The sequence below is a fragment of the Asterias amurensis genome, chromosome 19 (assembly GCF_032118995.1).
Source record: "Asterias amurensis chromosome 19, ASM3211899v1".
NCBI lineage: Eukaryota > Metazoa > Echinodermata > Asteroidea > Forcipulatida > Asteriidae > Asterias > Asterias amurensis.
In genome coordinates, this window is record NC_092666.1 from 3,871,695 (window position 1) to 3,899,145 (window position 27,451).

At 38.4% G+C, this 27,451-nt stretch overlaps 1 protein-coding gene and 1 long non-coding RNA gene across 2 annotated transcripts; both read right to left on the reverse strand.

Annotated features, from left to right (window-relative positions):
• Positions 1 to 224: 224 nt before the first annotated feature.
• LOC139951263 (uncharacterized) lies at positions 225 to 3,999 on the reverse strand. The gene is made up of 3 exons (XR_011787743.1): positions 3,905 to 3,999; positions 1,189 to 1,349; positions 225 to 355 (listed from the first exon to the last, which is right to left on the reverse strand). It is a non-coding gene; the product is annotated as an uncharacterized lncRNA (long non-coding RNA).
• A 1,595-nt stretch (positions 4,000 to 5,594) lies between these two features.
• Positions 5,595 to 27,451, reverse strand: LOC139951772 (lachesin-like). The gene is made up of 11 exons (XM_071950850.1): positions 27,321 to 27,451; positions 21,830 to 21,994; positions 21,219 to 21,350; positions 18,515 to 18,691; positions 16,030 to 16,329; positions 11,536 to 11,710; positions 10,960 to 11,060; positions 10,223 to 10,371; positions 9,704 to 9,902; positions 8,626 to 8,691; positions 5,595 to 8,244 (listed from the first exon to the last, which is right to left on the reverse strand). Exons 1-11 carry the CDS (start codon positions 27,376 to 27,378, stop codon positions 8,138 to 8,140), a joined length of 1,629 nt encoding a protein of 542 aa, XP_071806951.1. The 5' UTR covers positions 27,379 to 27,451; the 3' UTR covers positions 5,595 to 8,137.

Below are 27,451 nucleotides of genomic sequence, written 5' to 3' on the forward strand. Positions count from 1 at the left end.
AAGAACAGATGACTTAGGGGTTCGGTGGCAAAGTGGAAACCCTACAATTGTCTCTAGTCAGTATGTGAGGAACTATTTATCGTACCTTGATGGTATTGTAATTCATGTCTCTAGTCCATCATGTACATCAGTCTCTTATACTGGTGACATCAGAGCGCTTGGGCATGGTGAGATCTGCATGGATCATGTGGGTTTGCTTCTTCTCTCTGTTTGAAGGGTGATTCAGCAAGCAGTGGTCAGTGGATGCCAGGGTTGGGATGGCACATCAGGAAGGGCTGATGAAGCTTCATGAGATTGAGGGCACCACTGATGAAGACCATCTCAAGATTTCATATTGTCACTGATACGTACTGATCTATGAGAGAAAGCAATGAGTTAATTACATGTGTGTAAGGGTTACATAAGGTGTGTTCGACTACTAATCCAAAACTAACAATGCAGGAGGTTCACAGACTCTGTGCATCAAACTACTCACAGGCTGATGTACATACCACTTGTTAACTTGTCCACTGCATTTTGGCTACTAAAACTTTGCAACCTACTTGTTTATAATGTATTTCAGGGTTGCTTTAAAACCCCATCGACCCCAACCCCCTTGACTTATGCTTGCGGTTTGCACAAATTTTGTTTCTGTACATCAAAAATAACGAAGCACACATTCTCAGCCAATCACGCACAAAGTCTCCTTTATTCTAGGCACAGAACCTCTCAGATGTAACAAATCATGAGTTTCATAAACTCTGTGCATCAAACTACTCACAGCCTGATGTAAACACCACTTCTTTACTTGATCTTTTGGCTTACTGAAAACTGTGCAGCCTACTTGATTTTAATCCTCATATTTCTTCCCTTTTCAGACGTGTAAAATTGATATTATACAAATGTGTTCGATCATCTAACAGTGTGCGAATGTAATTCAGTTTGACCAATAAATTGTCATCTCAGCAATTCGAACCCATCCCAGGCCTGTTTGCTTCTTGTTGAAAGGGCAAGGGCACCAAGACATTTTTTTCTTGGTAAACGGCACCCTATGATGAAATTGCAAATTTGTACTGGATCATTTCGATGGCACCAAGGCAATGACCAGGGGACACGGAGGCAATCGCCTTCGTTGCCTGTGGAAGTATCCTGCCTGCCATCCCGATGACTTTAACCACCAGAATTTGAGTTGAATGCCTATCAACATACCTTGCTTACACCATGGGCCCCTTGCATTCTTGTTCCTGAGTTTGCTTGGATGTCATGAGAGGTAATGAAACACAGTGGTCACGCAGTGGGAAGCTGCAGTAAGGTTTTTGGTGTCCCAAGCAGAGGGTGACAAGATCCTTTGAGATGTCGCTTGGGTTCATCTGTTATAAAGAAAAAGGCAAACAATTAAATATCTGCATCGTTTATTTGAAACCAAGCCACAACAATTATCAGTGCTACAGTCTAACAAAATGTTATGATGACAGGGCTCGAATTTCACAGCAGCCACTGACGTCGTTGCCCTTCCAAGTGGCAAAGATGTGCCTTGAAAATAACCAAACATTACGGCCAAGTTTGCCGTGCCCTTTTACCCCATGGCCTTTTAGCGCCTTGTTCACCTTTTAAATCCAAGATCCACCGCCGTCTATCGATCTGACCATGCCGCCAATTAATCCACAACATTCGGGATCAGTGGTTTTGTTTATGCTGAAATGGTTTGCACAAAAATGTTTGCACAATCAGTCGATCTACCAAGAAAAGTTTGTGCACTTGCCGATCGTCGTACAGGAATGGTTTGTGCAATTGCGTGCAGGAATAGTTTGCGAAATTTGCCAATCGTCCAGGATTGGTTTTTAAAACATTTACCCTGTGAGCATAAAATGTTTGTGCTTCGCTTCAATTTTCTTGTTTTGTAAATATCGCAAGTTTAAACATTCTTTGCCCTTGAACAATTTTCTGTTTGGCCTTGGTGCCTAGCTTTCCTTTGGCCTTGGTGTCCTTCAAAGATTGCACCTATAAGGCCAAAGTGATGAAATTCCAGGCCTGTGATGAAGAAGAGGTCATCCCCTTCTGCAGTATCCTATCAGACACTCTTAGACGCTGAAGAGTTTAAACTTAGTACTAAACTGGCCATGGTGCAGAAACATGGACCCTCCTCAAATCTGACCACAATCAACCAGAATCGTTCCACATGAGGTGTCAACGATCAATTCTCGGCATCCAGTGGTTTCACTTCGTCAACAACAATGAGGTCACCCAAAGAACATGTCTGCCCCCCCCCCCCCATCAACCAACTAATTCAACGCTGCGCTCTGCCTTCTTCGGTCATGTCGCTCGCCTTGATGACAACATCCCAGCTAAAAAAGCTCTAAGCATCTTTATCAACTCTAGGGGAGGCCTAGCACCATCTCCTGGCTGGAAGAGACCTACATGTAGAGGCCGCCCTCGATCATCCTGGGCCCAACAACTTGGCCGGAATCAACCACATGTGGCTTGAGGCTGTAGGACGTAGACACAGGAGATCGGCACGATGGACCCTTGCTGTCTCTGCGGTTGATTGATTGATTGACTCTTAGAGATATTCCTGCACACAACGTGGTACCAGTACATGTAGGTGGAGATTTCAATGCTTAAAGGAACACGTTGCCTTGGATCGGTCGAGTTGGCCTTTGAAAAGTGTTCTGTAACCGTTTGTTATAAAATGCATATGGGTGGAAAGATATTGCTAAAGTAGAATACAATGCTCTACACAAATATGCCTCGAAATTGCGTGGTTTTCTTGTTACATCGTCGACTAACACGGTCGGCCATTTTTTGGAGTCAAATTTTTGACTCCCATAAATGGTCGACAGTGTTAGTTTGCGACGTAAAAGGAAAACCGTGCAATTTTGAGATACTTGTGTGGATCACATTCTACTTTTGAAAATCTTTCTAACCATATGCATTTCATAACAAACGGTTTCAAACGCTTTTTATAGACCAACTCGTCCAACCCAAGGCAACGTGTTCCTTTAACTAGGTGGAGAAGATGTCCTACACTCTTTCCACCCATCAACAAACCGGAACAGCACATACCTAGTGGACTTTGTAAATATAAGTTCAACCTTGTTGCATCAAACACTCAATTCAAGAAATCAAGCAGGAAATTATGGACCTCACAACAAAGTTTAACTCAGTTTACGTGCTCCAAAAGCCAAAACAAGCATAGCACGCTCCCTGAATTTCAAAGCACTCAGCCAGGGCCCAATTTCATAGAGCTGCTTAAGCACAAAATTTTGCTTTTTAAGCAAAAAATTCATTGCTTAGTAAAATCAGATTACCAGCCAAGACTCCACTCAATTGTTATGCTAAGTAACAACAGCTAAATACTAGTCATAAGCAATGTGTATGGCATGAAATTTTGGCCAGTAACATGTGTAAAATAAGCGAGCTATTTTCGTGCTTAAGCAAACTTTTTGCTTAAGCAGCTCTATGAAATTGGCCCCAGGACAAGCATTTACAAGATTTGTACACAATCCGAGTATCCAACTTCTTCGACACACTGATTCAAGAGGCCGATACCATGTCAAACCAAGAGCCAGGCCTGATACTTCACGTCCCCTAGTCATTGCCTTGGTGCCCTTAAAATGCTCCAGTACAAACTTGCAATTTCATCATAGGGTGCCCTATACCAAGAAGAAAATGCCCTGGTGCCTTTGCCCTTTCAAAAGAGAAGCATGCAGCCCTGAAGAGCAGTACATGACCTTCTCCAAACATCCTGTGCAAAGGCAGTGAAGGACAGGCCTGATACTTCACGGAGGCAACGAAGGCGATTGCCTCCGTGCCCCTGATCACTGCTTTGGTGCCTTTGAAATGCTGCGGTAGAAATCCTGTGAATGTAATTTTAAATTTATATAAATACTAACTGAGTCAACTCAGACTACTTTCTAATTCTTACCTTCGGTTGACCCAAAACAGCGGCCAGCCAGCGACCCAGTCTTCCCCTGGCAGTGAAGTCTGAGAACCAGATCCTCTATCAGAGTTGTTATCATCTAAAATAAAAAACATTACATTTATGTAAAATAATAAGGAAAAGTTTCCGTATGGCGCCACCACTTTTTCACTTGATATGAAATAATATAGTATATAATTTACCTCAATGAGATATCCCTTTTTGTAAAAATGAGTGAAAAAATGGTGGCGCCATACGGAAAGTTATCCAATAATAATTATAAATTACTGGGCTAGAAACATACACTGACTGCAGGCACGTGGCCAGTGATTTTAGTGTTTGGCCAGTACCTGACAAGGGCTGCAGTCTAATGTTTTTAAATTGAGTCCTATAAATAATATTGGAAAAGTTTCCGTACCCTGCCTCCACTTTATAATTTATAATTTGCCCTAAAAGTAAAATTTGATTTCCTTTGTGAAAAATTTTTGACAGGATACAGAGAGTTTTCTATACAGCATAATATCAATTCAAAGACAATTTTAAAAATCATTGACTTTGATAGCCCTGGTAGGACGTCAGTCAGTGCCACTGCCACCCTGGGTATCAAGCTTCTTTACAATGCGAAAACAAATTTGACTCAAACTTGGTTTGTCCAAGCAGCAACACCAGTGCGCCCTCTAGTTCATAATATAACTCTATAAAAATAACAAATAACAAAATTAACAAACAAGGACCTCCCTCTCAAACTTTTCAAAAAGTCTGAATGAGCAACATGTTATTTATTTTACTTGGCCTAATAAATTCCAAAATATCATTCTTTTTCATCGTCTGTCCGACTGACCATTGACTGATTCATCAATTGATTTACAATACAGGACTCGTTCAAACAAGAGCAAAAACGAGGAATAATTTATCTTGACAGCAACTTTGACAGCTCGCATTTCCAGGGTTCGATCGAGCAACAAGGGCACGAGGTTGCAACTTCCTTGACCGCTGTTTTGACCCCCTCAAAAATATATCAAAACATTTGTGGCACCGAACAAAATAATTAACACAGAATTTAACATATTGTTATATCAGAAATAAACAAAACAAACTTACCATAATGTTCTCCAATATGGAATGAACTGCATTGTGTATGTTGGTCACATAATGTGATTCTGAAACGTTTTGAGTTGTCCGAGCCGTGAAAATTTTCAACTCATGTGATTTTGGACCGCTCAGCGCCATCTTGCGAACTGGCCGCGATTCACACATCTTTGAATTAAATACATACGCCGACCATAATCAAGTTCCCCTACTGTTTTAAATTTTTTCTTAAGTCTTTGAGACATTTTTTTGTGCAAGAAATAGAAAAAATATGCAATTTCTTTTTAATGTTTGATTGTTTACATCAAATTTGACAGCAAAGACTTCAGGCGAAAACAAAATCTCCAGATGGCGGAGTGATATTTTTTTCTAAAATGTTGGCACGTAATACGAATTTAATTTTTTTCGTCGCACATGTGTTGTTATTATCATTTTTTTAATACTTGAAGTAATGTTTACTAAATTATTGGAATAGTGAAATTGTGATTCCTAACTAATCATGCCTTAGATAAAATATTGTAGTTCACAGGTGACAATTTACATATTTTTCTTCTTTATTATTTATTTTTGTACAATTTATTTTACTGCAGTATAAAAAAGTGACTTTTGATTATGCTGCTGTATACCAGTTCCTACATAATAGAGCTATAGAGTGTCCGTGACAACCAGTGAAATAAAAGGTGACTGCATGCTCTATTCCGTCATCCCTATGTTCCGAATCCCCTGGTATAATTATCCAAGGGTTCCGGGATTTGTATTGGGAGGAATGCACTATAGGTGTGTCGGAATATAGGGATGTCGAAACTTATTGGTGCCGGAACCAAATAAAAGATTAAATTAATTCATAATTTGTTTATGTTACAGTTTCACATCGAGGTTTGTAAAGAATAACGGGGTGAATACACGTTTAGCAGGCCTGTAACAGTGTACTCAATTCCAGAGTTCCGAAAATGACAAGTCACAGACAATTACTCGGTGGGATTCGAACAGTTCATTATTGTTTATAAAACAATAGAGGAGGCCAGTTCACTGGCAGTGTATGGGCACTAGTTCGGTTTTTATTTCCCCCTTTAGAAAATAGTTGTACATACAGACCTCAGAGTCACTAGAATAAACCCTTACAATTATGTGACTAAGGTTGCAGAAGAACAAAGAGCAAGTTGCTTGGGCCTACTATATGATGATTTCTATCTGCAGTTATTTATAACATATCTATAGTGCATTGCATGACATGCAAATTGCTTATTATTACTTGTACATAATGTCATTTAAAATTTATGGCAAAACTTTGCAAATTATTACTTTGAAACCCGTTTTCTACACTGAGATTATTAATATCAAAAAGACTTAGGCCTGTAAACATGTATAAAGAGTCCGACTAAAACGACTGATTAATTAATATCGTTTAAATAAGACGGAGATATTTTTGTGCTCAAAACAAGTTTTTGGTATCAGTGCCCACTCATAAAGCACAGACTTGATAAGCACGGAAAAGTGTTGTTTGACAGAAAACAGGTCACCAGCCAAAACTACATTACACTGTTGTGACTGGTACCTCAATCAATTTATGCTTAGCAAAGAAATTTGTCAAGCGGTATTTTTTGCTTAACAGCTTTATGAAATTTGGCCCATCTCAGCCTTTATGTCGAAAAAGTTAATGTTTGAGCCCTGTGAGAACTTGGCTTATGAAACTTTTCATAGCGCCCTCTATTGTCAAATAGGTCTTCTATTTAATGTGTTCACAGTGTTTATAATCACCTTGAAAACACAAACAAATATTTAACCCCTCCTCCAAGTTTGTTATATTTTATAAGTTACGATTCTCCTTAACTATTTTCTGAAAATGGCAAGCCTTTTACTCTTTCCGGGAATACTAATCCTTCCCTTGAACTAACCTTGTGCCATATTTTGCCCTTTTTCGGCACATTGGCACTTGACAATCGCCACTCGATCTTTTTGCAGATATGGGCCTAATTTCATAGAGCTGCCTATTGCAAGTACCTAAGCACAGAAACATTGTGCTCTCCGGAATAAGGTTACCAGCAAAAGTATCATGTCATACAGTGTACAATTTGCGACCTCCTCATTTCAATTTTTGTGTAAGCAATCTTTTTTTGGAACTTGGCCTATGAAAATGTTCATAGCGCCCTCTATTGTCAAACTATTGTGTCGACACTGTTTAGCACCTCAAAAACACAAACCAAAATTTAACCCCTCCTCCAAGTTTGTTTTAGTTACGATTCTACTTAACTACCTGAAAACGGCAAGCCTTTTAACCTTTCCGGTAATAGGCCCTACTAATCATTCCTTTGCACTAACCTAAAGCCATTTTGCCCTTTTTCGGCACATTGGCACTTGCGATCGCCAAACGGTCTGTACTGCAGATCTAGGCCTAATTTCATGGAGTTGCCTAACCACGTAGGCCTACCTAAGCACAGACACATTTATGTGCTTAACCAGAATAAGGTTACCAGCCAAAGTATCATGTCATGTGTACAATTTGTGACCTGCTCATTCCAATATTTGTTAAGCAATCTTTTCTGCCTATTTGAAATTGTGGGCCCTGCAGCCGATTTCACGAAACGCTAGGATTAATCCTATCTCGCGTTAGGACGAGCAACCCTCCCTTACTTAGGATGGGTTCAACTCGTCCTAACGTATTGGATGGCAGAACTGAACTCGTCCTAATTCCTAAGATTAATCCTAAGTTAGGAAGAGTTTGGTGAAATCGACGGCAGGTCTATAGCCGGGGAAAAGGAATGTTGAAACCGTCACGGGTTCCAAAAAAGATAATAATGCTAAGTCATTTGATTGACATTATAAATGGCTATAAAGTTTTATGTAGCTTATTTTTGTCGTAACTAATTAAGCAGGTGGCAGTAGATTATTATGTCCAATCCCCTTCTGATATAGCGCCCTCTTTTGAAGCATCCTCCTAAAGCCATAAAAGTTTCCCTTTATTAGGGGACAGAGTGGACAGATTTCCCTGGTACACCGGTATGATCGTAACATGGAGTATAGTACATGTAGGATGGCATCATTAGACAACAGGTTATGAATAATTCTCACTGACAAACTTATTATTTCAATTCAACTTTGGTTTCATTACAATAAAAAAACGACAGTTCGTGTGATAATATTGGTACTTATTTATTTGTTAATGATGATGTAGCTGAAAAGCAAACTTGAAATAACACAGCAAAGTTTTCCCGTTCCTTCAAGACTAGCAGCTCCAGATCGACGAGGAAGGCGAATAACTGTGCAGAGAACAAAATTAATGTGGTCAACAAAAAGAAAGATTATCCGTTGTCGTTACTGGTGTAAAAAAAAAATTTGTCCCGAGGGATTCTGCCCCCTTAATTGTGTATCTGCAGGTGTTTTCATCGCCATGGGACTCCCCGAGACATGTGGGAGTGGGGACTATACTTGGGTCTGCAGTCTTCAATATCCTCGTCATTATAGGCCTATTTATGCGGTTTATTTAATGGACAGGTAAAAAAAACCTTAGGTACTGGACACCTTTGACAATTTCTAAAGACCAATTCCCACTTGTTTTCCAAACATTATACGACATTAAAATAAACATCTGTGAAATTGCTGCTCAATTGGATATCAAATTTAAAAACTTTAATACATACCAGGTTTAGTTGTCATCATTATTCCATATTTTGATATCATTGATTGCGTGGTCGTTGGAACATTTGCTGCAAAAATGTAGACAGAAATCAGAGTTAATTGAGTTTCGTTTAAATTTTCGTAATTAGTTCCTGTATGGTCGTGTAGTCCTCTCCATTGATGGTAAACAAAGTGTGCCAAATGTTAGCAAATTAATTTAGCAAATTAATCATGTTAAAGGCACTTGACACTTTTGGTAGTTGTCAAAGACCAGTCTTCTCACTTGGTGTATCTCAATGATGCACAAAATAACAAATCTGTGAAAATGTGAGCTCAATTGGTCGCCGAAGTTGCGAGATAATAATGGAAGAATAAAACACCCTTTTCACACGAAGTTGTGTGCTTTCAGATGCTTGATTTTGTGACCTCAAAATCTAATTTTGAGTCATCGAAATCGAATTCTTGGAAAAGTACTTCTTTCTCAAAAAATACTTCAGAGGGAGCCGTTTCTCACAATGTTTTATACCACCAACAGCTCCCCATTTTTTGTATACCAAGTAATTTTTTATGCTAACAACTATTTTGAGTATTAAAAGAAATTGTGACCAAATTCAACAGTTTTTGTCTATCTGGCCATAGCCACTCCAGAGCTGTCTATATTGTCAAGTATCTACCAAGGTGAGTCTGGTGCATTTCAAACTTGTATACAAACTTCAAAACAATGCATGAACTTCGTGAGGCTTAATTAAAACAAAAGGTAATCAGAATGGTGAAATTACACACTGTTTTCATTAATTTGATTTTGGGGGTTGAACAAAGAATTGACTAGAATTGAAATTTACCCGGTCAGTTTCCTTTGTGGTTTATATGATAACTGTTTTAATTACAAACATTTAAGACTTGAATAATTCTATATGACATCAGCTGTGGGAATGTAAAAAGTAACTTTGTTGGAGAAAAAAAAAAAACATTGAGAAATGCAATCTGATAACAGCGTTTTATTTGGGGCGTCGTCTAAATGTATAATGGGGTCTAAAAGTTTCTTGGGACCTCTCTCATAACGGTAAATAAGATTTAAATAAAAACAAAGCCTTATCTTACCAGTAGTTGTGTAAAAGGTGAACATTGATACATCCCCATTTCCGTATTGGTTTCTTCCATAAATACTCAACTCATAGGTCGTGTTTGGCCTCAGGTCACGTATGATGTAACTGTAAGATCTTTCGTCACCACGGACACGTACCACTTCTCTCAGAGGGGTGTAGTGTGAGAACACTATCCTCTTTGCCGTCCCTCTCATCTGCCAGGAAAGGAATTTTTTATCGCTCTTGTGTCTTTGGTTTGTACACAAATTATTAGAAAATGAGGGATTTTGGACACTAGGTGGCAGCAGACATATCAGGATACAATTCACATGACGTCATCGCAGAATAACCTTGTAGGGGCCAGTCAATTGCTCATCCAATCTCTATTGCCAGATAGAGATCACTTGGGCCATCCAAGTGTGTAACAGAAGTTTGAATATTTTGGGGGAAAAAATCAATCGAGCATTTAAAAGAAGAAATAAAATAACCAAAAACAAAAGAACTTTAATAATTATTATGAAATGCAAACACTTGCCTCTATCCACCATCCTCTGAACATGATGACGTAAGCACTGATTGGTACCTTCTGATTGGACGAAGATGTTCCTGGTTGCCATGACAATGTATAAGCGTGGCGTTTACGACCCATAGCTTGGCTTGTCACTGTTGGGGCTACAGGTCGACCTGCAACACAATATTAATGAAATAAGTCAAATTCTCTATGATATTTTTGTCATGGCGAAAATTAGTTCGTTCAAATTTTGAATCTTGTTTTCTAAATTAAGCCAATTGCAAATGTGAGACTTTTGGGGTCGATTGCAGGAGACTTACATCTATTTTTTTTGCAGTTGTGACTTGAAGAAGCTCAGAACTATGGCCCTTTTTGAATCCACGGCTTCGGCTTCAGGCTCCGTCCTCTCGTCTGAAGCCCTGAGCACGAATGCAAAGCACGTGCAATTGTCAAAACAACCGCGGGCCATACTAGCCTGACCCGAGTTGGAAGCCGCAGCCGTGGTTTCGAAAAGGGTATACGTAAACAAGGTATTTTGATCTTATGACTGCTGCCGCCTAGCGTTCCAAAGTCTCCCATTATTTATTTATTTATTTACTTCCTCAAAACCTCCAAAAATGGAGAAGATAAAAAGATTAATGAAAATTACATCAAATACCCATTATAAGGGACATAATTAACACGTAAATAAAGAAACAGGTTAACCCCGACACTCTAGGACGACCCCAGACCATCTTTGAAGATTACATTGAAGGTCTTACCATGTAATTCAACAGTCGTTTGTGATGTGCCCATCATGTTTGACGCAACACAAGAGTAGTTGCCATAGTCGGTGTCTGGCATCACTTTCACTAATACATAACTTGGAATACAAACAGGCAAACAGTTCCATCATTACTACAAATTCAAATTACTATTGGCAAACTTTCATTTTCTGTCAGTATATTATGGGCCAAGTTTTATAGAGTTGAATAAGCAGAAATGTTGTGCTTAACAATTTGTGCTTGGAATGCAAGTGACATGACACTTTTGGCTGTTAAACTTGTTCTGGTAAAGCATTGTTTTTGTCGTGCTTATTAGCTACTTTCTGTCTGTGCTCAAGCAGTATGATATTGGGCCCAGGATCTTGGTCAGTCTTGACCATAAGGGTTGTTTAAAATAGGTCACTTGAGAACGCTGGGTGGCAGCAGAATTACCAGTCAAATTTCAATTGTTTACAAGCCAAATGACATAGGGCCTACAAATAACAATGGATCTACCTGGTAAGTCTGCTGCCACCTAGCGTCCAAAAAGTCCCCCATTAGTGTATTAAAATAAAAGCAATGCGTAATTATTACTCGGCAGATTGCATCCCGTTGCGGAGAATTCCCCTGCCGTTATTTTGCAGTACCACCTTGTTCCTCTTCCAGACTATTTCGGCTTTTGGGACGGCTTTGACGTTACATCTTATTGTTACATAGTCATCTCGACCTGCCCTGATCGTGGGGGTTGGGGACACGACCACAGGTTTGTCTACAAAAGAATGAAAATTCAAGACGAACGTCACCGCTTGTTAATTTTTGTACGGGGTTAACTATAGAGATATGTATAATATTGTTATTAAGCTTAGTATCGTAATGGATTGGCCATCCTAGCCCAAATGTGACAATGAACATGTGACGCCCGCAATAAGCACAATTTGTACAAACCTAATGTCACAAAAGAGAAGCTAGTGAGATTTCAAAATATTATATCAGAGAGCAGAAAAACGTCAAATTCTATCATCAAGTATAGAGCTACTTATATAGATCCTCTTTAAGTAGCTCTACGAAATTGGGCCCGTTATGTCATAAGATTCAAGGTCACTCGTGAGACGTGTACTAAATTCAAATCCTTGAGATACAAGTCTACAATTTCATAGACTATTGCTCTTTTATCAATGCTTATCCTGGTAATTAGCATTCACCATATGCAGGGTTTTCAGTCTCCCTTCACGATGGAGGCAATTAAAGGCAGTGGACACTATTGGTAATTACTCAAAATAATTATTAGCATAAAACCTTATACTTGATAACGAGTAATGGGGAGCCGTTGACATAGTATAAAACATTGTGGGAAACGGCTCCCTCTGAAGTGAAGTAGTTTTTAAGAAAGAAGTAATTTTCCACGAATTTGATTTCGAGACCTCAAGTTTAGAATTTGAGGTCTCGAAATCAAGCATGTGAAAGCACACAACTTCGTGTGACAAGGGTGTTTTTTTTTTCTTTCATAGTTATCTCGCAACTCCGACGACCAATCGAGCTCACATTTTTACAGGTTTGTTATTTTATGCATATGTTGAGATACAGCAAGTGGGAAGACTGGTCTTTGACATTTACCAATAATGTCCACTGGCTTTAAAGGCAGTGGACACTATTGGTAATTACTCAAAATAATTATTCGCATAAAACCTTTCTTGGTGACCAGTAATGTGGAGAGGCTGATGGTATAAAACATTGTGAGAAATGGCTCCCTCTGAAGTGCTGTAGTTTCCGAGAAAGAAGTAATTTTCCACGAATTTGATTTCGAGACCTCAGATTTAGAACTTGAGGTCTCGCACACAACTTCGTGTGACAAGGTTGTTTTTTTCTTTCATTATTATCTCGCAAGTTCGATGACCGATTGAACTCAAATTTCCACAGGTTAGTTATTTTATGCATATGTTGAGATACACCAACTGTGAAGGCTAGTCTTTGACAATTACCAATAGTGTCCACTGCCTTTAAATAAATGTGATATCACATTGTGTAAGCATAATTATTTTGTTGTGCTGAGTAGCTCTATGAAATTGGGCCCCGTTCTGCAATGTCAAGGTCACGCAGGAGACGTGTTCTTCTTTAAGATCATTGTGAAGTCTACATCTTCATCGACTTGGGTATTTCAAATGCGTCTTGGTCATTAGCATTCACCATATGCAAGGTTATCATCAGACCCTTGACGATGGGGGCAAAATGTGATATCACATCTGGATTATCTACGACTAGCAAAACAGATCAATTTCTAATATATTGGCTCTACATTATACATCACAAGTTCGTTTTGCATGGATGCTTACGGGTGTATTAAAGGCACTGGACACATTTGGGAATATTGTCAAAGACCAGTATTCTCACTTGGTGTATCCCAGCTTTATGTATACATTAACAGATCTGTTAAAATTTGGCTAAATATTGGTCATCGAAGTTGCAAGGAAATAAACAAAGGAAAAACACCATTGTTTCACAATAATGTGTTCTTTCAGATGCCTGAAAGAGGGGCTTCAGGTCTGAAGTGTTTTTCAGATTCAAATATTTTAGTGAGAAATTACCTCTTTCTCAAAAACTACGTTACTTCAGAGGGAGCCGTTTCTCTCAATGTTTTATACTATCAACAGCTCTCAAATGCTAATTACCAAGTTGTTTATGCTAACACCTATATTATTTTGGGTACCAAAGAATGTAGAAGCCTTTAAACAGAAAGTGTTATTCCATATAGTGTGTTGACCGTTGATGGAGTTTGGCAGACAACCTGCTCTATAGAAACCTTTTATTCCAATTCCTACAAATGTTTGAATGAGATGTGCTTAATGATCTAATATTCGTTGCAGTGGGCACCGCAACACGCGCCTAACTGAACTGCACTGACAGATTAAAGCTGCAAATATTATTGTTACTTTTGTAAAAAAAAACAAAAAAAAAAAACAGCCACAATCATTAGTACACATTTTTGTTACAAATACACAAAATGATACACAACATAATATTAAGTAACTCTGTGAAGATAATACCCGTTATCCAATATAGATGTAAATCGTAGACATTGGTACAAACATTATGTTTGAATGTCCAATGTCCAATATCGAAGCAACATTGGTATTCAATGTAAAACCTATTTGAATCACCAATGTCCAAATGAGATGTACAAGGTAAACATCCACTTTACAAACCTCTTTGCATGTTCAGTGTCCAATATCGAAAATTGACGTGTACAAACATATTTGAATGGCCGATGTCCAGTAACGAAAAAGCAACATTGATATTCGATGTAAAAACCCAAATGAATGTCCGACATCCAATACCACGCTAACTTTACTGCCATTTGCAGATCTTGTGTTCGACAAACTCAACAGTGATCGTTTAAAATTGATATATTTAAAATAATAACATTGAAATAACTACTACCAGTTGTTTTCAAATTGTTGTTCACAAAATGGATACGAACAATAATTTCAGGCTACAGGTAAGCAGTGAGTTTATAAATCTTTCAAGGAGCTTGGCCGTGGTCCAAAACAAGTTTGAAGTGGATTTATCTAGATAACTAGCTGCTACTGCTTGTTCTTTACAAACAAACCCCTCAGTCCCAGCCATAAAGGTGTCATAAGACAGTGACGTATGGCAGTGTCATCCTAAGGGAGCATGAATACACGTCTCAACTCCGAGCAGCTACCATGATTTGCAAGTCTTCACTACCGTCCAGAGGCGTCAAAACCCCCGCACAGGGTGTCGCTACCGAGGTACGTGGCACGGTAAGATCTGTCGTAATGAGTGCTTTTCCCAACCCACCTGTCAGTCTTGGATATGAATATTATTTGTCAATGTCAAGATTAACAAATGACGGATAAATGTTTTACATGGATCCAAGCGATTAAAAATAGATGCTCAGTGCTCCTCACCAATTTATCATACAGTATTAGCAAGCAACCTAAGGGAGGCAGTGCTTGACACAATTTCACAGAGAAATTTCTGGATCTGGATTTCTACATTTCTGGATCTGGATATGTTATACTCCGATAGAAACGGATACCCGAATCGCATCAGAGTTTTATTACCTGACCAATGACCTAGTGGAGATGTCTAAATAAAGTGTGCTTTAATTGCTGTCTTAAAGGCTTTATAATCTTTCAAATCTAGGATATTGTGGGGGAGTCCATTCCAGTGTGGTATAGTCCCTGTGAAAAAAGTGTTGGCGTAAATTGTTGTCCTGGCTTGAAGTTGCATGAGTGAGAGTGGATGGGTTCTTCTAGTTTGGCGTGTTGCTTGGTTTAATGAGGTGGGTTTCGAAACCCACCTCACAGGTTATATCGACGAGGTTGTGTAGGATGTGAAACATCATAGAGAGCCTTGTAATTTGAGACGACACCCCTCAAGCTGGTGCCAGTTGAGTTTGGTAATCATTTCTGAGACACTATAGCCTCCCTTGAGTAGTTGTTGAAACATAGTCTCGCTGCGGCTCGCTGAATCATATTAAGTGTATGTTTTCCTTCTTGGGTTTTGGGGTACCATGCATTTAGTTATAACTCTGAAAAATAATGGCAATAACAACTTTTTGCTGGAAGCCTACAGCAGCTTTCGATAGTTTAAGCATTTTGAGAAATATTTCACTTCGAAGTAATGTGGTTATGCAAAAATATACAAAATATACGAGAAGTGTTACTGGATCAGTAGGTGTTGTTATTGTTGTTGGTGGTGTTTTTATATATACATTTGGGTGTTAAAATTGACACCAGTGGTGTTGTCACATATAGATACCGCAGACTAAGAATCAGAGTAAACATATTAAAGTGTTTAAATAACACCAATACGATTTTGTTGTAGAAATTGTTGGTACTTGATTATCCTTTGTCGGTATTGTGACAACACACATGGTGTCAATTTAACACCCCAATTTTTTTGCAGTGTAATCATCAGTATATATATATTAAATACAATTAAATAGTCAACTACACGATTGCCCGATTCAAATCATGGTTATGGTTATGATTATGCAAAACTGTGCGGAATCGTTACGTCGTCTATAACAGTGTGGCCTAAAGCAAATTGTGACGTCATACTTACACTGAACCACAACCTCCACTGATAACTCTACGTCGCCAACCCCGTTTGAAGCCGTGCAGTTATACGTCCCAGCGTCTCCAGCACTTACGTTACGTAACGACACCGTATCGCCCCACAAACCCAGCCTCCCATTGGACGAATTGCCATCCACGCGCTCCCACGTGACATTGGGCTCTGGGGAGCCTGTTGCGTTGCAAAACAAAATGGCGTCCGATGTGGAGTTGAAGTAGCGCCGGTTTGGGTCTGATGGGATGAAATATGGAGACGAGCTTGGGTCGATGGTGAAGATATTCGGTAGACCTGAAGATAATAAAAATAGTTGTTTCTTATAATAGTGCGCATATCCGTCACTCAGTGACGCTCAAGGCGCTTGAACATACAGTACTTTCCTGCAAGGAATGTGGGACTATGAGACCACGTAGCATCATGTAATGGTTAACAAAGTGCTGTGGCGCAATATGCTGCCAACCAAACTAGTAACACCTGGGGCGAACCCCTTCTCATTTCGACAAATGCACTGTTTTTTTGGTGTGGGTGTTATACTACACACGGGACTAACGGCCTTACGTCCCATCTGAAGGACGAATCAGCATGGTTAACCTACACTCTGCTGATCGGGACAGCCCCGAGTTTGAATACGGTTTGTTCTATACCGGAGATATACCCTCTAAATGTGCAAGATTGAAAAACACCAGTTTTAGTTGTCCCTCAAATGGCTCTTTAAAGACACTGGACACTATTGGTAATTGTCAAAGACCAGTCATCTCACTTGGTGTATCTCAACATATGCACAAAATAACAAACCTGTGAAAATTTGAGCTCAATCGGTCATCGAACTTCCGAGATAATAATGAGAGAAAAAATACCCTTGTCACACGAAGTTGTGTGCGTTTAGATGGTTGATTTCGAGACCTCAAGTTCTAAACTTGAGGTCTCGAGATCAAATTCGTGGAAAATTACTTCTCTCTCGAAAACTATGGCACTTCAGAGGGAGCCATTTCTCACAATGTTTTATACCATCAACCTCTCCCCATTACTGGTCACCAAGAAAGGTTTTATGCTAATAACTATTTTGAGTGATTACCAATAGTGTCCACTGCCTTTAAAAAGAGTGGTAGTTATTTCACTCTTTTAGAGGGGTTTCACTCCACGACAGAAATGTGAAAAAAAATCACTCAAAAGAATGCAAACTTCAATAAAAAAAAAGTGGAAGACCACTCGAAAAAGATTTTCCCTGATATGGCTCTTCAAAGAGTGCCTTTTCACTCTTTTGCATTTAGAGAGTTAGAGAGTTAATAATTGAGTAATCGTGAACCTACGGGAGTTTCAAGCGCTCACTCGTCCGTCAACAAGACCTACATATGACAGCATTTTTTTCTTTCTAAAGAGAGATTGTCATTCATCTTTTAGTATCCGGGAATTTCATGAATTATTTGGGACTACCTTTGTAAAAGATTCAAAAGCTAGTCCGTATATCCTATGACGCCTTTAAAAAGTAATTATTTAACGAGCTCTAATAGAGAGGGACATTTTGTTTCGGCCAGGAGATTGCAATTTCGGGGGGGGGGGGGATATCGCAGAACATTGTTCCTCAAAGGGGGGGGGTGTGTTTCTGTTAATTACTTGCAACAGTATTTACGCAAAAAGTATGAATTAAAATTATTTGCCAGTCTCAAAAATTATCATAGAAAACGCCTAGCTATGTTCACAACATCAAAACAATACTCACAGACGTTTTCTGGAACGGTTATAAGACAGTTTATAAATCTGCATTTTAAAGACACTGGACACCTTAGGTAATTGTCAAAGACCACTTGGTGTATCTCAACATAATTTTATGCACAACAAAACAAACCTGCGAAAGTTTGAACACAATTGGTTGTCGAAGTTGCGAGATAATAACGGAAGAAGAAAAAACAGCCTTGTCACACAAAGTTGTGTGCTTTCAGATGCTTGATTTCGGGACCTCAAAATCTAATTCTGAGGTCTCGAAATCAAATTCAAAGTTTTTAGTGGGAAATTACTTCTTTCTCAAAAACTACGTGTCTTCCGAGGGAGCCGTTTCTCATAATGTGTCAACAACTCTTCATTGCTTGTTACCAAGGAAGTTTTTATGCCATCAGTTATTTGTTTGTAATTACCATTAATGTTCAGTGCCTCAACAGATTTGTTCAAAGTCACTGGACAATATTGGTAATTACTGAAAACTAATTGCTAGCATAAAAACTTACTTGGTATAACAAGCAATGAAGAGTTGTTGGTAGTTACAACACTTTTTATTGGCTTCTTCTAATCCACTCTGACAAAGAGTATGACGTTAGTGCCACACTTCGCGACGGAGAAACTGGTTACCCTCCAAAAGTCCATCAAGTTTACACTGTTGTGACTGGTGCCCAACCCATTTTTTGCTTAGCTTAGAAATGTGCTAAGCAGTTCGCAGTTTGTTCTGCTTATCAGCTTTATGAAATCGGATCCTCCCACTTACTTGGTACCTCCAGTCTGATGATCCTCTCGATGGTTGAGGTTCTAGATAGTACTTGGCACTTGTAATCACCGGCATCAGACTTGACGACTCCCTCAATACGGATACTAAAGGTAGAGTTTACTCTCTTCAGTTTGAAGCGTCTACCGCGTAGATATGATGTCTCCATATGACTCAATGCTATGAATACAACAAAACAGTAATGTTGAGTTATTAGGCCCTATCATAAGCCATTTTGAGATACCATAGCTGACACTATCATTATTTGGTTGTATAGGTAAATCTGTCTGTATACACCTTAAAGGCAGTGGACACTATTGGTAATTACTCAAAATAATTATTAGCATAAAACCTTATACTTGATAACGAGTAATGGGGGAGCCGTTGGTATAGTATAAAACATTGTGAAAAACGGCTCCCTCTGAAGTAACGGTTTTTTTTAAGAGAGAAGGAATTTTCCACGAATTTGAGTTCGAGACCTCAGAATTAGATTAGATTTTGAGGTCTCGAAATCAAGCATCCGAAAGCACACAACTTAGTGTGACAAGGTTTATTTTCTTCTTTCATTATTATCTCGAAACTTCGACGACGAATTGATTTCAATCTTTCACTGCTTCGTTATTTTGAGCATAATGTTGAGGAGATACACCGTCCAGTAGGCCTACTGGTAAAGTACTAAAACGCTTTATAGCTTTTAGAAATAAGGCCGAGGTGAGCATGACCATTGATCCAGTGGTACACCTGATCCAAATTGAAATGGAAACCTGGTAAACCATTAGGGGTCTATGTAGGTTATGCCTATACACGAAATTGGGTCCACCCCAATTTATTTTCATATAAAGCTATGTAACAAAACAGTCTCTCAGATAAAAAATACTACGAGTTTTGGTAAATGCTTTAATACACAACCAAAGGGAATTAAATAAAACTGAACAATTCTCTCATCCCCAAATCATCTGTCACGCTATAATTCTCCGCATAATCGCCCAACTGTACAGTTATAAACACCCTAGCCCTATATAGAACTCTTTCTCTGTACACAGGAACAGAGTCCTACGTATTGAGGCCCGTTTCTGGGGCGGAAAAATTTCACAGCTTCATAACTTAAATCTTACTTGCAACAAGCCATTAATTTCAACAGATTCACATTCCATGGCGGCATACAATTTTCTGCGGTGGGTTTTGGTCCTCATATTTTCCTCACAAATCCGTCATTTTCGTGAAATAATGCAGCTTCCAACGCTAAAAAAATTCCCGTTTCGATCGTTTTCTCACAGTGTTGTCTGTTGTCGTGCGTACGCGATATACATTCGCGTGCAAGACGCATGATGCAAGCTTAGACGCATGAATTCTTGGTCACCGTATCTTGACTGCACAGCGTTAACAACACAATTCAAAATTTGCGCGTTGTGCGTCTTGCGTACACACGGCAGACTGTGAGAGTACGAACAAAAATTGGAATTCCTTAACGTTGGGAGCTGCATTTTTTCATGAAAATGACGGGTTTGTGAAGAATATATGACGATCAAAACCCACCGCAGAAAAACATATGCTGCCATTGAATATGAATCTGTTGAAATTGGTACTTTCTTGCAGGTAAGATTTGAGTTATGAAGCTGTGAAAGTTGTCCGCCCCAGAAATGTACCCTGATGTCCAGGACGTCACTGTAGTACAAAACGAAAGTGTGAGGCCGCCAGGGCTATAAACACCCAGTACCGGTGTGCGCACTAACCGTACGGTTCGCCACACGCAAACAGAGCCCGTAAAACGACTCTCACACCCCGGACCAAAACCTCGAGCGTCGAGCTCGAGGGACCGGTGTTCTGCACTGATTACAACCGGGCGCTCTCCGTGTCAAAACCTAATGAGTCGGAATACAGTGTTCTCGGTTGACACATTCTCTGAGGATTTTCCACTTTTTTTCATCTGCAGACCCAAAACTGCCATCGACTTTAAATATTTTTCTTGTTTATATAAAGATTCGAATGAGGTAAAAAACGGAGTCACCCTAGGACCCGATGCAACGTGAACATATTAAAATTATTGCAAAACCTAATGAGTCGAAATACAGTGTTCTCAATAGATTTATTCCCGGATGATTTCCCCCTTTTTTAGACCACAATCTGCCATCGACTTTTAATATTGTTCTTGTTTATATAAAGATTAGAATGAGGCAAACAACGGAGTCACCCTTGGATCCGATGCAACGTGAACATGAATTATTGCAAAACCTACTGAGTCGAAATACAGTCAGTCATCAATGGATTTATTCCCTGATGATTTTTCCTTTTTTTTTTTTTTTTTGGCAGACCTTTTTAGAGCAAAAACTGCCATCAACTTTTAATATTATTCTTGTTTATTTAAAGATTAGAATGAGGAGAATGAGGTAAAAAATGGGGTCACCCTAGGACCCGATGCAACAAGCAAAACATGAATTCCTGCAAAACTTAATGAGTCGAATACAGTGTTCTCAATGGATTTATTCCCGAATGATTTTCCCCTTTTTTATTTGCAGACCCCAAAACTGCCATCAACTTTTAATATAACAACGAGTGGAATGACGTAAACATGGGGTCACTCTGCAACCGAACGTTCCCAAACCTAATTGTATATTTTGCCTTTAACAATGATTAAACACACAAAAATAAGCATAAGTTTGTTCCAATTTAACACAAGAGTTTTTGCTATGTGAATACTATGACTTACTTTTTCCCTGTCTCTTCCATGACACGTCCTTGTTTCCTAGATTGACTATTTCACATTCCAATAGAGCCGTACTGCCCTCCTCTGCAACCAGCAACTCAGAATCTAAGTTGTTAAAATAAGTTTCATTTGGAGCTGAGAAGAAAACAGAAAAATGAGAAATGTATAATGTTTTATAGCTGCAACGGGGCGCCACCACTCATGAAATGGGGGTAATTTCTCACAAATAGATTAGGCATCTGAAAGCTCACAAAAGTAATGCATCGCGTGTATTTTGCTCTTGCATTATATTCTCTTGCAACTTCGATGACCAATATCGAGTCAAACTTTTCACAGATTTGTTATTTGATGCATAGAGATACACCAATTGACAATAAACAAACGTGTGCAGTTCCTTTAAACAACACAACTGATAAAAAGTAAACAGTTGAACCACACCAGCCAGCGACTTGCGCAAGCTAAGAATTACGTAAGACAATGGAAGTTACCTGATAAGTCTGCCGCCACCTTGTGTTACAAAGTCTCCCTTTAATCAATGGTAAATGTATTCTTTACTAGTTTAATCAAAAGTGTCCAGTGCCTTTAAGATCGTTGATGGATCCAAGATGTCTTACCTCGAGTAGTAGTCATCTGCCGAAGACACTTCTGCATATCGCCGCCCGGGTTGGCACTGTTCCTCACCCTGAGTCGAAGCATCTCCATACATTTCTGCACCCGCTCCGTCAGTGAAAATGTAGTAGAGCCTATGACGATGTCTTGCCTCTTGGCTGCTGTAATAACTACAACCAAAAAAATATTATTATGAAACTTTGGAGATAATATCAACAACATTAATAACAGGTTTTGTATAGCGAAATTTCGCTCTAGATCACGGGTTCGAGTCCCAGTCGTGACACCTGTGTCCGCAAGGCATTTAACCATTGATTTGTCCTTCGCATGGAACGTAAAGCCGTTGGTCTCGTGTGTTGTGTAACGCACGTAAAAGAACCCAGTGCAGTTATCGAAAAGAGAAGCAGCCCACCCCGGTGTTCCTGTCTCAGAATTCATAACTTCAATAACCTATCTTTCTGTAAAAATGTATATATAAGCGTCTTTGTAGTTACTTGCGCTATATAATACTTCGACATTATTGTTACAGTCGTTTGACCAGTTCTGGATCACTTTTTGAATTCACATTGTTTTTTGTTGCAATCTCTTTGATATCTTAAACAAAAAAGTTTATCAGTTTACCTAAACATGACATAAAACTCACCAAGTATTCACTGACAAAAAAAGGTTAGTTCTTTTGAAGAGGCTTTAAGAAAAGTATTGTCACCTGTTTGACCAGTTCAGGATCAGTTGAATCTATTCTGAATCAGTAGAGTGCCCTTTATTGCAAACCCATACTCCCATTCATAAAACTGTCTCTCAAGGACACAAAACTTCAGAGTGTGTTGGCATGGACTTGGACTTCATTTGTTTAGTGAATGTCATGCAAGTGTCTTCAATAGCAGCGCAAAAACCCAGTGACAAAACCACAAAACAACAGCAAAGGCAAATGAAAAAGTGAAGCGAACCTAAAAAGCATTATCGACCCCTCCAAGTTTAAATTTCTCAAAAAAAAAAAAAATTTAAAAGAATTTGTTGAAGTAATGTTTCTCAAAATCATCTGAATAAACTTTCTACTGCAGTAGTATGATTTTACCATACTTAGTAAGTTAGTGCGGCACCATTTGACGCAATGAGATGTTGAGTGATCCCGAACTGGTCAAGGGTAAGTTGCCCCCCTAAAGAAGATTTTGGTAACTTCGTCTCCTCAAAAAAACAAGGTGTCTGCACAGTATTTACAGGAATGTTTTTTTACACATTTTTATCATTTTACATAAATATTTTTTGCCCCGGCACTCCAATTCTAAAGGTAAGAAGTTTTAACAGTGTTTTTCAACCAACATTTTTACACAAAAAAATGATAAATTTCGCAGACAACCTTCAGGAAAACAGCCATAATTTATTTGCTGATGATGTTTGGCACCTTATTTTGGGTTTGTTGGTTTAATGGGTGTTAATCTTCACATTTATCAACAGAAATTGGTAATAATGAGAAGTGATATAACTATTTGGTTATTGCAAAGTTGAAGTGATCCCGAACTGGTCAATGATCCCGAACTGGTCAAATGACTGTATTATAAAATCATAGCGCTTAGCAACAAGAGTCAATGAAAAACAACAAAAAACATTTTAAGGGCAACTGGAAGCAGGTGAGTTTTTAAGTTGTTTTTGAATGACGAAACAGTGTCAAGTGATCTGATGTGGGATGGTATAATCTTCCAGAATTTCGGACCATCAGTTGTGAAGGGTTTGTCAGTTCAATCAGGGTTTGAGGTGAAGCATGAAATTAATAAAACTCTATATTTACATGGTGAAACTAATGGTCTATGAAATGAGAACATTGGCACTATGTTTGACCTCCTGAAAACACGCAAAATGGTCCCAAGTTGTAGCCAATCAATTTAACATCAATTTTTCGCCTAAATGGCAGTGAAAGTTCACCTCATTTTAATGAGCAGTCACTCTTTTTCAGAAATAAAAGCCCCTGGAACTATAATTTTTGCAATTTGTTTCCGAGCAAACCTCAAGCTTCTCTATATACGAATAGTCCAGGGCCCAATTTCAGAAACCGAAAATTATTGCTTAACAACTCTCTGCTAAGCAGAAATGAGCAGAATACTAATTACAAATGGTACATGTTGTTTGGCTGGTAACCTTATTCTTGTCAGCATACTTTGGCTAATGCTTAGCATCATTTTGTGCTTAAGCAGCTCTATGAAATTGGGCCTCTCTTATTTATAATTACAAAAATACCTCCACGCTGAATCAGAGAACAAGTAACTGTAAAGCCACAATTTATACCTCATAAAAAACACAAGGCTGAGAAAGAGTTATGTCCATGTCAAAGTGTCGCTCCACCCCCTCAGAAAAAAAAAGAAGAAGAAGAAGAAGAAGAAAATACTTTGTGACGCACGAAGTGTCCTCAACCATGCACTAAAAAGGTGTTAGTCGGGGGTGGCAGTCCAAAGACGATAATAACCAATGATTTAGGTGTAGTTCAACATGGCTTGATTATGATAAATTAATTTGTTTGATTTGTGGTCAATCTTTGTATAAATGAATAAATTAGAAGGAAGTATATTTTATGTCTGAGAAGACAATCAGTGTGACGTTTGACTGGTAACTAAGTTGTTCATATAAAAGCTATACGAACCATACCTTCTGCTGTTCGGCAAACTCTCCTTTACAATCACTAGGTAAAAAGTATCGTCTACAAAAAGTTAGTTAAAGATACTGAACCTTTTGTGTAAGCTTTATAAGCAATAAAGGTATGGTGGAGATTCACATTGGTATACAACCCTGTTAATTATTCAGTTGCAGACCAGGAAAGACAAGCATCGAAACGTCGAGTTGTAAACCATCGGTTATTTTCACAAAAACTCAAAAATATATTATTTTCATGTCATTTTGATACCACAAATTGAGATCAGATCAACATCTCCCTTGATTGGTTGCTCTGTTTCCAACAAATTCAACACTATTTTTAATATTTGTGTAAGGTTGTTACAAAATTAATAGGTTTAGCCTTGGTTTTGATAGATGTAAATTTGCACCGGGGAGAATAATATTCATTTTACCTATAAACACCGATGTATGTATAAGTAAGGTATATCTCAGTACTTTCCTGAGTTCTGTGAAAAAAATTATCTGAAATATAAACTGTTTTGGTTATGCATTATTTGGCTTTCCATTATAGTTTTCCAACCTTGGTTGGCAAAGACATGGGCTTTCACATTGTATAATAGAAAGGACATGACTGACTGTATGATATGGTAATCACTGTTTTCATTGCTTCTTATGAGCTTCATTTCAACTTTAACAACTTAAGAGGTGCGATAATATAATGTTTACCTGCATCTATAGATCCACCTATTTGCATGAATAAAATGCATACATAATGAGCTTATGCGTAAACTTTGAGTCCACAAATCATATCATTGCATGAATAAATGCATGCATAATAAGCTTTGAGTCCACCAATCATATCGCTGTATTATAACTTTGAGTCCACCAATTTGCATGAGTTACTGCATAAATTAATTTAACTTTAAGTCCACCAATCATATCGCCATATTTTCACGAATAAATGCATAAATTAAGCTTACGTACACTCGTACTTGGAGTCCACCAATCATATCACCCCAAACGCGCCCCTTTGTAATAGATGTGGTTTTACCGCAGGCGTATCAAGGGTAGAAATGTTATGCAAATATTTTTTAGGGAAGTGTGACAGGGTTTCCCGGTCAAGTTTTCTATAATCTATATCAGTTATGTATAGTAAACAATTGGTGTGGAGGAAGTACAAGTGTTAGATTTGGCGCCTTGACGTATACATTTCATTCTGCTAAAGGGGGTATAATCAAAACAACAAATATTGAGTATGAGACGAGAAAAGGATGGGGCCATGTTCAGTCCACTGATCAACTGTAATTATTCGGTGACTAATTCGGGTTTTAGCCTACAGACTCGTAAATTACAAATGCTAACCAACCACAGAGCAACATTTCATAGAGGTGCTTAAACACAAACAGTAGCCTAAGCACAACACATTTTTGCTTACTAGAATAAAGTTTGCAGACAAAATACCATATCACATGTACGAACAGTTTGTGACTGGTATCCTGCTCATTTCTGCTCAGCAGAAATTGTTAAGCAATATTTTCTGTTCAGGCAGCTCTATGAAATAATTGATCTCGTTAACTATTTTTTTGGGGGGGAGCAGTCATTTATATGTAGGTTGGGACAATAAAGCTGAACGTCTTTACATTACTCGATTTTGTTTTCTTTTCTGAACTTCAAGCTTACTCGCCACAGGTTGAGTAACAATCTGAGTGTTCTTTAAGACACAGAACCATGCGGAGTAAACACGTGCATTAAGGGGAGCAAATAGACAAGATTCAAAATCAAACAGTATAATCCTCTACAATTTATATGAATGGGAAAACCCCTTTAACGTATTCAGTTTAAGTATAGGCCTTGCTTGACCACTGCCATAAAGAGGATGTCCAGTAAACCACGCCTATTCCTGACACCCCTCAATGAAAGTACACGGCTGTTTCTCCCTTTGGGAATATTAGGAACTCAGTTAAACTTTATGCAGACTGCAAATGAACTGACCAGGCTGTGTTAATTACATAGACAGACCTAGAATGGCCCCTGCTGTCCTCAGTCAGTGCAATTGTGTGTGTAATTTAACCTCTGACACGATTTTTTTATTTACTGAATAGTTGCGCTTTTTAATAATTAAGACGCTCTGTATCAGAAATAAATGTCACAACTTTGTAATTCACACGACGAAAAGTAAGCTTAACTAATAGTTTACAAAATAATGCGTTAAAAAACCCGATTAAATTCTTGTGATTGCCCCAAAAAACGCAATCATTATTTTGTGTAATCACAACAATTAAAGGAATATTACAAAATTGAAAAAAAAAACACGTCTAAAGATCACAGATTTTTCATAAAACTTTACACGGTCAATGATAATGATAGTAGACAACATCCCTTGAAATATTCGTGTCTGAAATGACGTATTTGATGAGAAATATATAACTGCAAAAATTTATAAAACTAATTTCCCATTCGAGTTTATCGCTCAGTGAGCGTTTTATTCGTATGACCCATACAGATGACCGATCGATCTCCTCATACTCCTACAGTTTTGCCAGTTTATATACTTGGTGGATTACATTCATAGAGCTATAATGATTACATATAGTGCTTATTGCCACCAAATGTTTTATTAAAAAAAAGAAATTATGTAATGTTCCTTTTAGTAACGAAAGTATAAAAAAAGCATACTCACAAATGTATGTTTACCAGAATAAGGTATCAGCCAAAGTACCACATTATTTTAAACAATTTGTGATTGTATCCGGCTCATTTCTGCTTAGCAGAAATCTGTCAAGGAATTTTGTCAGCATAAGCAGCTCTATAAAATTGTGTCCATCCAGGGCTCTGTTAGATTCAAACGGTTAGATAAATTCTAAAAGTCAATGGAAGAGAATTTCTACTTACTTATAGGCACTGTAATAGTGATTAACATCGTAAGGAGAAGCACTCTCTGATGATCCATGTGTCTTGCCTCGAAGAACTAACGGCTCAACAATGAAACAATATAAGATTGTTACGCTTGATATCATGCACTT

Coding starts and splice junctions, on each gene's coding strand:
- LOC139951772 (XM_071950850.1), bottom strand. CDS start 27,378: ATGGATCATCAGAGAGTGCTTCTCCTTACGATGTTAATCACTATTACA. Junction 21,995..27,320: donor CACTATTACAGTGCCTATAA/GTAAGTAGAAAT, acceptor TTTTGGTTGTAG/TTATTACAGCAGCCAAGAGG. Junction 9,903..10,222: donor TCAGAGGATGGTGGATAGAG/GCAAGTGTTTGC, acceptor CTTTCCTGGCAG/ATGAGAGGGACGGCAAAGAG.